The sequence below is a fragment of the Lissotriton helveticus genome, chromosome 4_1, assembly GCF_964261635.1.
Source record: "Lissotriton helveticus chromosome 4_1, aLisHel1.1, whole genome shotgun sequence".
NCBI classification, from domain to species: Eukaryota; Metazoa; Chordata; class Amphibia; order Caudata; family Salamandridae; genus Lissotriton; species Lissotriton helveticus.
In genome coordinates this window covers 97,294,048-97,308,352 of record NC_136063.1, presented here as the reverse complement: position 1 = coordinate 97,308,352, position 14,305 = coordinate 97,294,048, and the positions used below count along the sequence as shown (strand labels likewise).

Genomic DNA, 14,305 nt, shown 5'->3' with positions numbered 1-14,305 from the left:
TTGACCAACATATGAATAGAGAATGCTATGCCTTGGATGAAACCCCATATTGTCATAAAATTGATTCACATTGCAACTTTCTTTCCACTTCTCCGCCTGTTTCTAGGATAGTGTCACCACCTCTATTCGTTGTCCTCCTGCACCTTAGCCTCTTATCTTCCTTCAAAGCTAGGGGAGACCAACATAGTTACAGGAGGGCCGAAAACATGCCAGAGTTTCAGGATACCAGCATTATTTCCATTTACGTTAATTACATGTAGATTTATCTAATGTGGTTTTCTTGAGCTGTACATTGAACGTTCTTTTTGGAAATTCCAACCCACCCGCAATTCTGTAAAGTCCATACTATCAGTATACTGTTTGTGCCTAACTGTGCCAACTCAACCATGTCTCAGCTTTGTCTGTTAATCTTTTTTAGGTCTCACCTACAAAGGACTAATTGTGAACGTTCAGTAAGCTTACAGCACGCCCCATTTTTTACCATTGGTTGACTTTATTGTTTCTCTCATTTGCTTGCTTCTTATTACATGGCTTGTCTTCCTCTACTAATGCTTGTCCCTCCCCTACTAATGCTTGTCCCTCCCCTACTAATGCTTGTCCCTCCCCTGAAGTAAAGCCGCTTTACAGTCCTTTCGGCTGACTTGTATCCTTCCACTGCTTATTTAAAGAGCTGCTTTTGTCCTTTTCGTTTAGCCAGCCCTACGTGAACATGCTTGTGTTTTCTAGCCCTCTTCATCGTGTTTACTTCCTCCCTTCAAATACCAGCCCCCAGCTGTGTTGCTCTCCTCACCTCTCAGTTTGCCTTTAAAAGCATAGAAACAGGCATAGTTTGGCTGTGACATGATAGGGTCATATTTTTGTTATCTCCTGCATCCCCATGTTGTACAAAAGCACAACGCTTTGCATACAAAGGCTAATATGGTGCTGAGCAAAGAGCCATCTGCTGCACTTGCTAACGTGGTGCTTGAGGCAGAAATTGTACTTAGTGTGACACTGTTACTGGAGGCCCATAAATCTGCTCCTTGGGCGGCCTACAGGATCGCATGGCTGAATCCTCTTGAAAGTAAATTAGGTTTTGGTAAGTGTTACTCTTTACTTTCTGATACTTGCTTATTCTTTTTCAATTCTGTTCAGAGTTTCCTGAATGAAAACTATTTGTTAATGGAATGCTTTACTTTTCAAAGGTTGAACACATTGAATTGAATGTACAGTTTTGAGATATTACAATCCGCAATAGTGTAACAACTTGCCCAAACCCTCCACAGAATTTTGTTAGTCAGAACATAAGAAAGGTGCTACACCAGACAACTCTTCTGGTGCAAAAAAAAGTATAACTATGGGACTTTCCAAAAAACAATGCCCAACATCACATTGTGCAATTGTCTGGAGTTCTCTAATTTACACAAGTCAGAACATTATAGCAAAAGTTAGTTTCCATTTCTTACAAAGTACATGGCATAAATATGAATACCAAAAAGTATATGATCAAACACGCCATAATGTGAACATACAGCATCAATCATTTGGCCAGTCTAATAAATACATTGTACTATGATGTCAACATAATGATAAAATATCTGACAGTTGGCAATACACAGAGAAGTACAATCTAAGTCTTCTAAAATCTGTCCGTTCAAAAGGCACTGCTAACTTGTGTTTCGTCTTACTAGACTTTCTCAGGGCTTAGGAATCCTGAGAAGTTATCCCATAAAGAAACTGATAAATAGATGACACACAAATCATGTTATCCATACAACGAGGGCGCAAGTAGATATGGCCGCGAGGTGCCATGATTGCCTGAAAGACACTACGGGCTGGATGGCCTCGAACTGCCTCAAATTGAATGCAGGGAAGACCGAGGTCATGATATTCGGGAATAATCCTAACATCTGGACTCCAGATATGTGGCCTGATGCACTGGGGAAGCCGCCAGTCCCCACATGCAAGGCAAAGAATTTGGTAGTGATCATGGACCAGAAACTGGATTTTGGGAAGCAGGTTAGTGGAGTGGTTTCAACATGCTTCCATATCCTCAGGATATTGAGAAAAATTAAATTTTCTCTTCCAGCCGATGGTTTCAGGTTAGCAGTCTCAGCCCTTATTCTGTCGCGTTTGGACTACTTTAATAGTCTGTACCTGAATCTGAAAAAAACACCTGTAGAGACTACAGATGGTACAAAACGCGGCGGCGAGACTGTTTACAGGCATTCCAAGGTTTGCCTCTGTACGAGAGGGATTACGCCAACTGGACCGGCTGCCGGTATCCAGACGAGGTCAATTTAAGGCTCTGTGCACGATAATCAAAGCATTGAAGGGCAGTGGCCCAGAGTTTCTGTATAGGTGCTTCGATTGGTATGTCCCCGGGAGAGCACTACACTCGGCTGAAAGCAGACTAGTGGTGGTGCCCCGAATAAAAAAGGCCAGTTGGGGAGGAAATACCTTTTCCTATTGTGCAGCGAAAGGTTGGAACAGCCTGCCGGCACATATTAGGACGGCCGAGGAGCTCCTCTCTTTTAGAAAGGGGCTGAAGACTTGGTTATTTAGGGATTAACCCCTCGTACTCCAGGGAGTCAGTGTGCAGCGCCAGGACACCCTTTGGTATAAGGGCGCTTTATAAACTCCTAATAATAATAATAGTAAAAGAGCCAAATCATACAAATCTAGTAGTTCCGAATTTAGATGTCAGCCTGTGAAAACTTATGAGAACTGTGTGCATATATCCTCAATCAATACAAATGCAGCCAGACAAGATTGTCATTGCCCATACAGACTTCCGTCAGAAGAGTCAGAATTTTTCATATTGCAGCGTCACAAGGCCATATAGTACATCGTAGCATCGCATGATCTTGCCCACTGTACTTACAGAATTCACAAATTCGATCTTTAAAAGGCAATTTTCCCTTGCAACGGGAGAGAGCACCACTAATGCAGTGGCAGCTAGTATTAAAGAGCATAGTGGGTGTAGACCCATCATGAATGTACAGGGAAAAAAACACCAAGCTGCTTTAACAAAATGCTTGTTTGCTAATCTGTTTCAATCAGTAACCTGAAACTCTTTTTTTTAGCTTTCGGCTGTAGACAGCACATTTGCTGTTTCGAAAAGAGACATGTTGTAAATACTTTGTGGTCTTCAGCCTGCCCATAGGCTTCTCATTTGGTGGCTCCATTGTGATGTATTCTTATAGGTTCTGTATCGATCCCCCTATTCCTGACCCTGTTCTGGTTAACAAGTTAACTAGCAGCCATCCCATGATGCAGAAACCGTTATCTGATTAAGCCACACTACGGCACAGGAACGTGTTATCTGATTAGGTCATAACGCTTGCCATCTAATTAGACAAGCGATATTCCTCCAGCCCCTGATAAGGCATACGGAGTTCTCAAAACAAATCAAACCTATGACAACCTGGGAAAAACCCTGCGGCCATTGTTTTGATTTCATCGAGAACTTCAGCAAAAGAATGTGCTAACGACCAAGTCGTATGACATCCTTATTGACGTATCTATGTCCATCCTTACGTCAATCTCGGCACCTTACAGGTATAAATATTACCGGTATTGCCTTAAGCAAACACACGCGGTGGTGACGAGATCGGAGCAGCCAGACTTGCCGAAGCCCAGAGCAGAGCAGACCCCGCTGGCGCAGCCCCGCCTTCCTGACGCGCTGAGAACGAGATGCTGCTTTCTCCTGCCGAGAAATCCAGCTCCGGCGCTTCCGGGTAGCCCTCGCAGGCAGCCTGGAATATCGAGACCAGAGACGAGAGATACCATCCCTCATTCATCCTAGATTCAAGGTACGGAACTGAATAACCCCTTGCAGAGAATTCTTGAGTCAGTCACTTGGCAAAACAAACTTAACTTAAACTGCTACTTTCTATTCCCGCCCACGTATTAGGCTTAGGTCAGGTACACCGGGGTAGGCGTAGTTAGAAACACCAGTTGAGTACGATTAGTCAAATGTATATGTGTATGTATCTATTTTATCCATTTTAAACCACCTTATGGCTTAGAAACCATATAAATGTTTTTACAGTATTATTTTATACTTCTGCTTTTATTGTATGCACTTTACTTAACCATAAGTATTGCGATAATATCGATCCATTTCTCTTGTATGAGAAAAGAGACTGATCAATAAATAACATATTTTATTGAACACGCCCGTCTCTTCCTTTTCTCTACAATCTGGTGAGACTAAGAATGCACGTACTGGCTGAGTAAAATAAGTTGTCTTTTGTTTTCACACGACTCTAGAGATACACTCTTGATTAGGGGAGAGCAAAGTTGTCATGTTCTATGGTTGTCAGAAACGAAATCCCTTCTTGTCTATCCAGGGAGGTTCAACTCCTCCTTGCCTATTCGAGAAAGTTTCTAGTGAACTCTGAGCTAGCTGGCAAACCCAAAACTTTAAGTCTAATATCGACAATAGAAGACCTAGTTAACGTCTGGTCTAGGCCTATACTATTGAAGGTATTATTCCAATGCGCAGAGCCTATTGGGATAATAGGAACTACACTACACCATCGCCGCTTTTATATTCCTCCGCATTTTTGCACGGCATGCATGTGTCATGCCTCTTCCTGTCTTTAGCCCTCCCCGAGAGCATTCACAAATTACTACTCTCCCTCCCCAGGGCCCCATTTTAGCAAATGTTTTCTGATCTACATTTTGGGGGGATTTGGAGGACTTTACATGAGCACTTGTTTTTCCCTCTCTCCATTGCGTGATTTTGTTCCTGCTACAGTGCGGCACCATTTAATACACGGCGCAAGGCTCTGGTTACTGCATTGGTGGCCAAGTAGAGCAGCAGCATTTCTCTTGATCAGCACAGCACCCAGTTCACAGCAGCCACGCTTCATCTTTCAGCATGGCGCTGCTTTGGAAGGCTGCGCGCCCTACTTTTTTCTGCACTGCACCCGCTTGTAAGAGGGGTATCATGTCATCCTCCTAGGCAGTCATTATAATATTTAAGATTTTAACCCCATGCGTGTATGCACCTCTTGGTGTTATGATGAACGACATTGATACGCACATACTCTCCCACATCTTGCCCGGTAGAAACTGTAGTTCCCCTGAGGCTTTAGTTCCTCGGGCTACTCCATGATGTGATGAGGTGTCACCAACGCGGTGACCGCTTCATGGCCACCGTGCTTCCATTTTTCACCATAGTGGCTGCATCAGGAGGCCGTGTGCCTTTGTTTTTTCACTGAGGCGATCATATCATCCTCCTAGGCAATAATTATAATATTTAAAATTTAAATTGCATGCCGGTATGCGCCACTCGCTGCTTCTAATGAACTACATTGATATGCAGACTCTCTCCCGCATCTTGTCCGGTAGAAAATATAGTTCCCATGAAGTTTCAGTTCAAGGGCAACTCCATGATGTGATGAGGTGTCACACTTGTATACTTTCTTTCTCTCCTGTGGCCACTGTACATGTTAGATTCCACTTTGTGTTCTGCCAGAATCTCCTCTGTTCTCAAGGCAACACATTGGGCGGGCACAAAAAGATTCAAAGTAAGCGGCACTGCAATCGATTCATATAGGGTTGTTTCGCTAATGCTTTCTCTTACCCCCAATTCAGCTTAATGCTATATTCGTCCAAGATAGTAACTTTATAACACAAGTCTGTTCCGTTCTTAGTTAATTCTCATTCATGGTCCCGGCATGACAATCTACATTTACTTCAGAACATAAATTCATAACATCAAGGTACTCCCTCCGTTAATGGGATTTTTGTAGGCATTTATACTTGTTAACAAACTAATTAGCAACAAGTCTATTACATTGATATTTACATTCACACACAGTGTATTTAATATGCACAAGCCATTTTCCTTATTTATTTTACTTTACTTGACTTTCGATATTGCTTTTCATCTACATACTATTGGAGTGTGTTCTACTTGTATGACCTGTTTACTTTTTGTGGGTAGAGGTAATGATTTGCCTTTTTTTAAATTAACCAATTGAATTATTTTCATGTCTTTGGTGTTTTGCATTGAGCATGATTCAGCATTCTTTGTAGCACTGTGAAGCACATAATAGATGTTTTACCCAGTTAATTAAATACAGATAAATTGCATTGACATTGCCAAAGGCAATAGCTCTTGGATTGCTGACATATATTGGCTTTGCCAATGCATGTTTAGTGTTAGAAAGGGGTATGTAGTTGTGCATGGGCCAGAGTTTACTCACCCTGGAGGCACAACGCAGTGTTATGACATCAAGATGGTGGCTGCTGCATTTTTTAATGCATGTGAATTTACTTGCTCCTGGCGCTTAAGTCATGTGACTCGAGGCGGAGTCCACACATAACCATAGACATGAGAGGCAGTGGTGGCTACATGTCAACAAAAGTGCAGGCCTCTCCCTCACTTGATGCTGGTATGCTTTTGGTTGTCGGAGGATGGGCTGGGGGCGGAGTTCATATTTTTCTGCGATATTTCACACATGAGGTGAGACCTGATCAGGGCACTTCAAGTTATTCTGGGCCCTGTGCTATTTTAAATAAATAGTGGACTTTTTGCTCTGTGGGTTGCCGGTTTCCAGATCTTGTTTCCTCCTGGCTCCGTCCTTGCTTCGGAACAGGAGGGTTCCGGAGGCGACAGCCCATTCCCCACCCTTTTGCAGCTCCATTTCTGGAGGGGACCCTGGCTGCACCCCACGACCAGCTCTTCAATGTATCCCCGGTTGTGCAGCGGTAGGGGTAAGTAAAAGAATATGAACCCGTTTCTTGCAACTATGTTAATCAAAGTAACATAGTTTAAATGAGGAGGCTGAATCCTTGTCATTGGTTGTTTTAATGCATAGCAATTCTTTTATTTAAAGGTTGTGAAGTGGTTTACAAAGTTTTTTATTATTGATAGTGGATTTTAAAGTGCCTTTGGAAACCAACAGACAACACTCTTTTCTAGATAGTCGATCCACACATTTAAAATGGGAAAGAAAATCTGGGAAAAAGTTATAAAAACTGTCTCACAGGCAGAATTGAAAACGAGCATGGGAATTGGAGGCAACTGTATTTTCCGCCGCAAAGTAGGTTAATAAGGTCCTCCCCTTATGGAATGTCGCTGACCAATGGGGCTCAAAACATATACACAGAAATAAAGTGATTATTGTGAAAAGTGTTTGGAGGAGAGATGTGTTCCAGCTCATGTCTCCCAAACCACCTCTTTCGTCTCTGTGTTTAGACTTCTGACTTTGGACTCTTTTGGTTACCCATAATTTTACAAAAATGAAACGTTCATTGGGAAAGGTGGTAAGCAAGATCCACAATGTTATTTTATAAGTATGGGGGTGTTTGCACCTTTGTCACTGGGAATGTGTTCTGCCTGTTGAATTCCAGCCCTGGTCTTTGTGAAATAATGGACATAACTTATCAAAAATCGCTTTGCCTGAGTGAGGACTGGGCGGATGAGGGAGGGGCGTGGGAGGATTTGGAATTGGGACGGGAGGACGCTCCACTCTTTCCAGCAAGAAAAGCTGAAAAGGGCGGAGGCTCTGGAGATGGTTTAACTCCTACCCAGTGTTGTTTGCAGGAAATCAATACAGGGGAGAGTTATTAACCCCTGTAGAGATTTATACGGAGGAAGAACTGTGCACCTCAGCAAGGAGCATACTAGGAGAGAAATGTGCATACCATCAAGGACTCAATTCATGGGAAAATGTGCACGTCTGTAAAATATTAATACTGGGGAGAAAGGCACACCCCTAAAATATTACATACTGGGATAGGCAATCATGAATAAGATATCAATACTGTGTGAGAAATGCGGAACTCGGTAAGACCTACTGGGTAGAAGTGCATATCTATAGCACATTAATAATGGGAGAAAATGTGAATCGCTGTTGAATTAATGCTAAGGAAAATATTGACATCTGTAAGACTTACTGGGAGAGAAATGGGCACACTTGAAAGACAGATCTTTAGGTCATTTGCAAGTCTTTCAATTTTGTATATCTTTAAAATGTAATGATTAGAGACATTTGTGCACAACTGATGTCCCCAAACCAGGTTTATCCTGAGTGAGATGGCATGCCCTGGCTGGTTAAAGCCTTGCTTTTACAACCTCCATTAACTCCATAGGCTCGGGCTCCTGCGGTGCCAAAAGGGGAGGGAGGCTGACAGAATATATGCATTCTCTACCCCTAACTTGCACTTCTGAGGGGGTCGCCATCTGTGTGGACTCGCAAACTGCTGCACCCCGATTGTTCCCCTGCTGGGCCTACACAACAACACCCCCTCCCCAACACATTGCAGGAAGAGCCCTCGACTGGAGTGGAGATTCAATCTTGGGGTCTCTGTGTGCTTGCAGGGTAAATCCAGAGTGCTGGGACTATGAGTGAGTGGTGTGCCTGTGTGACTGCAGAGTAGGCAGTATGATTGTATGAGTGCAGGGGTAGCGCTGTGCCTTTGTTACTGCAGTGAGAGAGTAGTGAAAGTCCACTGGATGAGTTGTGAGACTGTATGAGTGCAGTGCGAAGGATGTGCCGGTGGGGTGTTAGTGTGCAGGGTTAGGGGTTCCTGCGTAAAAGCTGGAGGAGTGATGTGAGTGCAGTGTGGTGTGTCTGTGTGAGCATAGAGTGAGTTGTGTGCCCGTATGAGTATATAGGATGGGCGACATGCCTTCCTGAGTTCAAGGTGAGGGTTGTAAATGCACTCAAGGAGTGGTATGCACTGGTGAGAGCAGGGTGAGGGGTATGCGTATGTGGGTGTAGAGTGATGTGCATCTGTGAGCACAGGGTGAGAGGAGCGATGTGTCTGTAGGAGTGCAGGGTGAGTGGCGTGTCCGCATGAGTGTAGGGAGAGTGGTGAGTCTTTGTGAGGTCATTTGCCCCTTTTAAAAAAAATAAATTGTAGCAAGATTTCTTGAAATGTACACAGAAAAGCACCATCTGCACCCATTTTTTCTAACTATTTCTTGTCAAGTACAGAACTAATGAGTATCTTAGTACCGCATCTTAATGATTGATTCAAGCTTGATCGCTGTGCTCTCTTGCAGTTTAAATTAATCTCATAGCTTTCTGCTGCCACTGCTCGCGGGCCCATCATATAAAGGACCCACTCAGCCCTGCACCCTAGTGTCCTGTTCTTCCTGGCCCAACGCATCCACCCTCTTCCATTCATAGTCATGGGAATGATGACAGTCAACTTAGACAAACTAAACCAAAATGAACACCTTGAATTGTATAGAAGTTCCACCATTTGCATCCTCCAGGTATGACACTGTACATCAACAGATACAAGTGTTGCACTCTTCTCATTCCATAGCAGGTGGAAAAACGAAGCACAAGACTCCCAGTACTCAAGAGCAACAAAGATATGCATACTCATACACTGTTGAAAAAAGAATTGCATGTATAAATATTTTTGAGCACATGTGAACACTTGACCTTTTCTAATGATGCATTCATAATTATTAATCCTCTCTTTCACAGCCTCAAAGACTGTTGAGGAACAGACTGACAGCAAAGTATGATGAGCTAACACTGCAACACACTCTCAGAAGCAACAGTGGCAACAAAATAAAAGTACCAGAGCAAAGAGCGTGAAAAAATACTTGAAGTTTCGATCCGTACACACATCAGGTCTGTGCCAGTTAACCTTTACCTCCATCTTGAAAGAGTTCACAAACAGACAGTGTATGAAGTGAGCAAAAAAAAATCACTGATCGCTTTGTTGTATAAAAACATCTGTACTGGGGTGAAAACTCATATGGACGGCATGGAGAGTTCAACTCAGAGTTCAAATATATTCAAGCACCAGAGGATCCAGGCCCCAACCAAACACTACCAGTGTACAGAATGTGATAAAAGCTTCACTCGCAGTTCATCTTTCTTCAATCATCAAAGAATCCACACTGGTGAGAAACCGTACCAGTGCACAGAGTGCCAGAAAAACTTCACTTATCGAAAGGCTTTGTTATATCATAAAAGGATCCATTCTGGTGAAAAACCATACCAATGTGAATTGTGTGAAAAAAGCTTCAGTCAAAGTGCCCATCTTTCCCAACATAAGCGAATCCATAATGGAGATAAACCGTACAAATGTACAGAGTGTGAAAAAAGCTTCAGTCAGAGGGGTAATCTATATTCTCATCAGAGGATCCATACTGGTGAAAAACCGTATCAGTGTCCAGAGTGCCAGAAAAGCTTCACGTTTATGACATCTCTGATACGGCATCTCAGAGTCCATACTGGTGAGAAACCGTTCCATTGTACTGAGTGTGACAAATGGTTCACTGGTAAATCAAGTCTATTAAAGCATAGGAAAATTCATACTGGGGAGAAATTACACAAGTGTACTAAGTGTTGCAAAAGCTTCAATCTGTTCTCCACTCTCCAATCACATCTGAAGATTCATACCGGGGAGCAACCATATCAATATACAGAGGGCCAGAAAAGCTTCAGTCAAAACTCTGAGCTGACTGGGCATCAAATTATCCCTATTAGTGACAAACCTTATCAGTGTTCCGAATGTGAGAGGACTTTTGATCAAAAGTCAGATCTGGTTCGTCATCAAAGAATCCATACTGGGGAGAAACCATACGAGTGTACTGAGTGCACAAAAAGCTTCAGTCGATGCGCAAGTCTTAATTTGCATCAGCGATTCCATACTGGGCAGAAACCATACCATTGTATAGAGTGCAAGAAGAGCTTCAGTCAACCCTCAAGTCTTTATTCACATCAGATGCTTCATATTGGGGAGAAGCCATACCAGTGTAGTGGGTGTGAGAAAAGCTTCACTAGGACATCAGATCTGGTAGTTCATCAGAGAATCCATACTGGGGAGAAGCCATACCAGTGTACTGAATGCAAGAAAAGCTTTGTTCGATGCTCCAGTCTTTACAGGCATCAGATGATCCATACCGGCTACAAACCACACCATTGTACAGATTGCAAGAAAAGTTTCACAAGGAGGTCAACTTTATTAAAACATCGGTGCATCCACACTTATAGGAAACACCCGGTATCAAATTTGGGAAGGACTTATGTAGTTCCCAACATTGAGATAGATCAGAGCGTGCAGTTGGGGCACAATTCACATTCTGGTGGCAGTTAGCCTAAGAGATTACTAATGCAGAATATGTACCCAGCAGGACCCTACTCCAGAAACTGCGTCCTAACTATAAGGAGATTTCTCGATCAACTTACGAGATTTCCTGAACTTCTTTGAAGAAGATGTCTGTAGGATGATTGATGCAATTATAAAGACCACCTCAACATAGAACTATATCTCCTTTTTGTGGGTGGGTCGGATGAGGCTTAGACTGTGGGAACTCCTCAAACCAAACAGGAATAAACAGTACACTTTCAATTTAGCTTTATTTTCTTTTAGTTCTTTTATTTAAATAATGTTACAAATAAGCCCTTGTTACCTTAAAAATATACTCTATTCTGGAAAAAAGAAAAGCTGAACTAATCCTCTACACAGACATTTGAAGCAACACATAAATGACTCAATATTTTTTATTTATCCATCATTCTCCCTTGAAAATAACGCCTTTGAGTCCTTTCTTTGTGATTACTCAGTTTAGCTCACAAAAGCCAATTGTTCCGATTTGCATGAGTCTATTCCATATAATTTGAGATCATTCGTCCCTTATTCCTCCATTCTCAAGACCCAGGACAAGTTCTGTTTGTTGTGGACTAGAGTTCAAGCAATCAGTTATGGAAGTGTTATACTGAAGTGGTTTAGTTGAGTGTCCTCAGTCTGACCAACTGGGAAACAATATTCTCCAGTTTTGCACAACCATCCTGGTAATTGACTAGCTACTAATTCTGGCCATCCTCCGTACATTGCAGTTCTCTGTGTGAACAAGTTTACTCATTGGTGCTAATAGTGGAGTCACTGACCATTAGTGAAGTGCATCTGACTCAATGCAAGATTTATTCTAATTTTACTACTGAGAAAAACATTGTAACTAATACTTTTCAACATTCAGCCTATGTTATTTGTGCTTATTCCACTTCTATGTTTTAAGATACTTTAATTAATAGTGTGCTTATTATTTATGTTTAAGAATTAATCAACTCTCTTTTTACAAACCCCTAATGATCTTCCATCTAGGGAGAATGTTCTCTCTCTCTAGCTGAACGGTTTGAGACACAAGGCAATTCCTGCTAAGTTGTTTCAACGGCACCAGCACAAACTGCACTGGCACTTTACTTTGATTTGTGTGTTCATGGAATGAAACGAGTGCAGCTAGTATACATCAGGTGATTGACTTGTCAGTGCAGACCTTGCTCATGTGAACTAAATGGAACACTGGGAATCCTGAAACTTTGTATCAATAGTATTGTTTAAAAAATATAAAATGGCAATAAATCCAGTCTAAAAATTTTTTTGCTGGTGATTGAGAATCATGTTAGGAATAATTGCCTAGGAACAGGCACTTAACCAGAGTAAGTCTGAGTCTGTTTTTGTTCTGCAGTGACCATTGCTTTCAAAATTGGCAGGTATTGCCTATTGCCAGTGATCGTGAACCCCGGCTTGGGGGCTGGTCCATCTGTGCCATAGTATGCCACTGCTGCTGAAGGTGCTTGGTACTGGTGGACAATGTGGATGATGCAACCTCTACCAATCGCAACGTGGCAATGCTGACTCCGTGCTACACCCACTTTCACACTGCCAACTGTATTGGATACCACTTTGACCCCTGGAGGCTACTACATTGGGCAGTAGGCAGTAATACTCTAGTGCTCCTCTTGAGTTGCACCAGCATGGCAATGTGGGTTTGGCAATAAACCTGCTTTCTTCACACCTCTTGCTGTATGAAACACAACAGACTGCTGAAGATTCGGGTGTTTCTGATTCCCCTCCACCCCCTGATACTGAATATTACTGCTACTGGAGACACTAATCATTAGTTCTTAAGTGTTCCTTCTGGAGAGTGCTGCCTCTACCTATTTACAGCAGCAATTGTGATGCAGCAGCTCTAAAGATGATCTACATTCGACCCTCCAACTGTAAGGTGAAGAACCAGTCATGCTGTCAAAGGTTTTGCAGCATGCCCATTCATGGGATTATCTATTTGTAGTGGACAGCAGTGGGAGGTATGCTTAATGAACATACTTTGCTAAATCTTGTACGAATATTGAGTTGGATTCTATAGGGCATGTTAAGGTCAGTGGTCCCTCCACTTCAGCTCAGCCATTGATTAGCTCTTTACTGAAGAATGGTTTGGAGAGTACCAACAAACCAATAAATCGAGTCCCCTGTAAGGCCATGCAATCGGAGTATGAAAGCAAGAAAATATCTAAGAGAATGCCCGATTATTACAACCCCAGCTCTCCCAAAATGTTATGTCATAGTTATACTAGTTCTTCTAGAATACTAGTATCTAGTATACGTCTTGCGGTTGACCCTATCAAAGGCGGACGTAAGGTCCATAAGCTCCCGGTAGAAAGATCCTGGCTGGGCAACAGTGTACTTATTTATAATTAGGTAAAGATTTATGCATTGATTTATTTGATTTATTTCTTAAACTTGTAAGGCGCAACAGCTACCCAAAAAGGGGTTCCCGGCGCCGAGACACAGCACAGAAAGGTGGCGAGGGTTTGCAAGGTCGTTCATGTTGTTGCTCGAACAACCAGGTTTTGATGTTCTTTCTGAATCTAGCGTGGTTTTCCTCCTTGTGAATATAGGGAGGGAGTGCATTCCAAAGGGTTGGTCCTAGATGAGCAAAGGATCTACCTCCCATTCTTGCAAGTTTGAACCTAGGTATGCAGAAGTTGGCTGCTGATTGCGACCGTAGGTTGCGTTTGGGAGTATAGGGATGAGCTAGTGCAAGTAGGTATTTGGGTGCATTACCCGCTTTTATTCTGAACATATAGTTCAGAGCTTTGAATCTGATTCGGTTTTCTACCCGGAGCCAATGCAAATCACGTCGGTAGTTCGAGACCCTGGTGGTTTTAGGAATTCTACGCAGCAGCCTGACAGCTGAGTTCTGGACGAGCTGTAGCCGCCGTACTACGGCTTGATTTGAGCCTAGGTACAGGATGTTACCGTAGTCAAGCCGGGATGTAATAAGGGCATTGACTACGGTTTTTTGGGTGGAGATAGGCAACATCCAGAGGATTTTCCTCAGCCACTTCATGATGGTGAAGCAAAGGCCAACGACTATGCAGGCCTGTAGTTTCATGGAGAGGGAGCTATCCACAATGACCCCCAGATTGCGTACCTGGGTGGTAGGGGTTGGGAAGTTTCCCATCTGGGAAGGCCAGTGGGAGGGGTTCCATAAGTCGTGTTGTTTCCCTAGGAGGAGGATCTCCGTTTTATCTCCATTAAGCTTCAGCTG

At 42.9% G+C, this 14,305-nt stretch overlaps 1 protein-coding gene across 1 annotated transcript in view; it reads left to right on the top strand.

Annotated features, from left to right (window-relative positions):
- The window catches only part of LOC144828391 (uncharacterized), a 99,419-nt gene extending 87,087 nt beyond the window's left edge, over window positions 1-12,332 (top strand). The window contains exon 2 of the mRNA XM_078686507.1: window positions 9,444-12,332. Within this exon, the coding sequence (XP_078542633.1) occupies window positions 9,721-11,067 (1,347 nt within the window). The 5' untranslated portion in view covers window positions 9,444-9,720 and the 3' untranslated portion in view covers window positions 11,068-12,332. The remainder of the gene's footprint in view (window positions 1-9,443) is intronic.
- The last annotated feature ends 1,973 nt before the right edge of the window (window positions 12,333-14,305 follow it).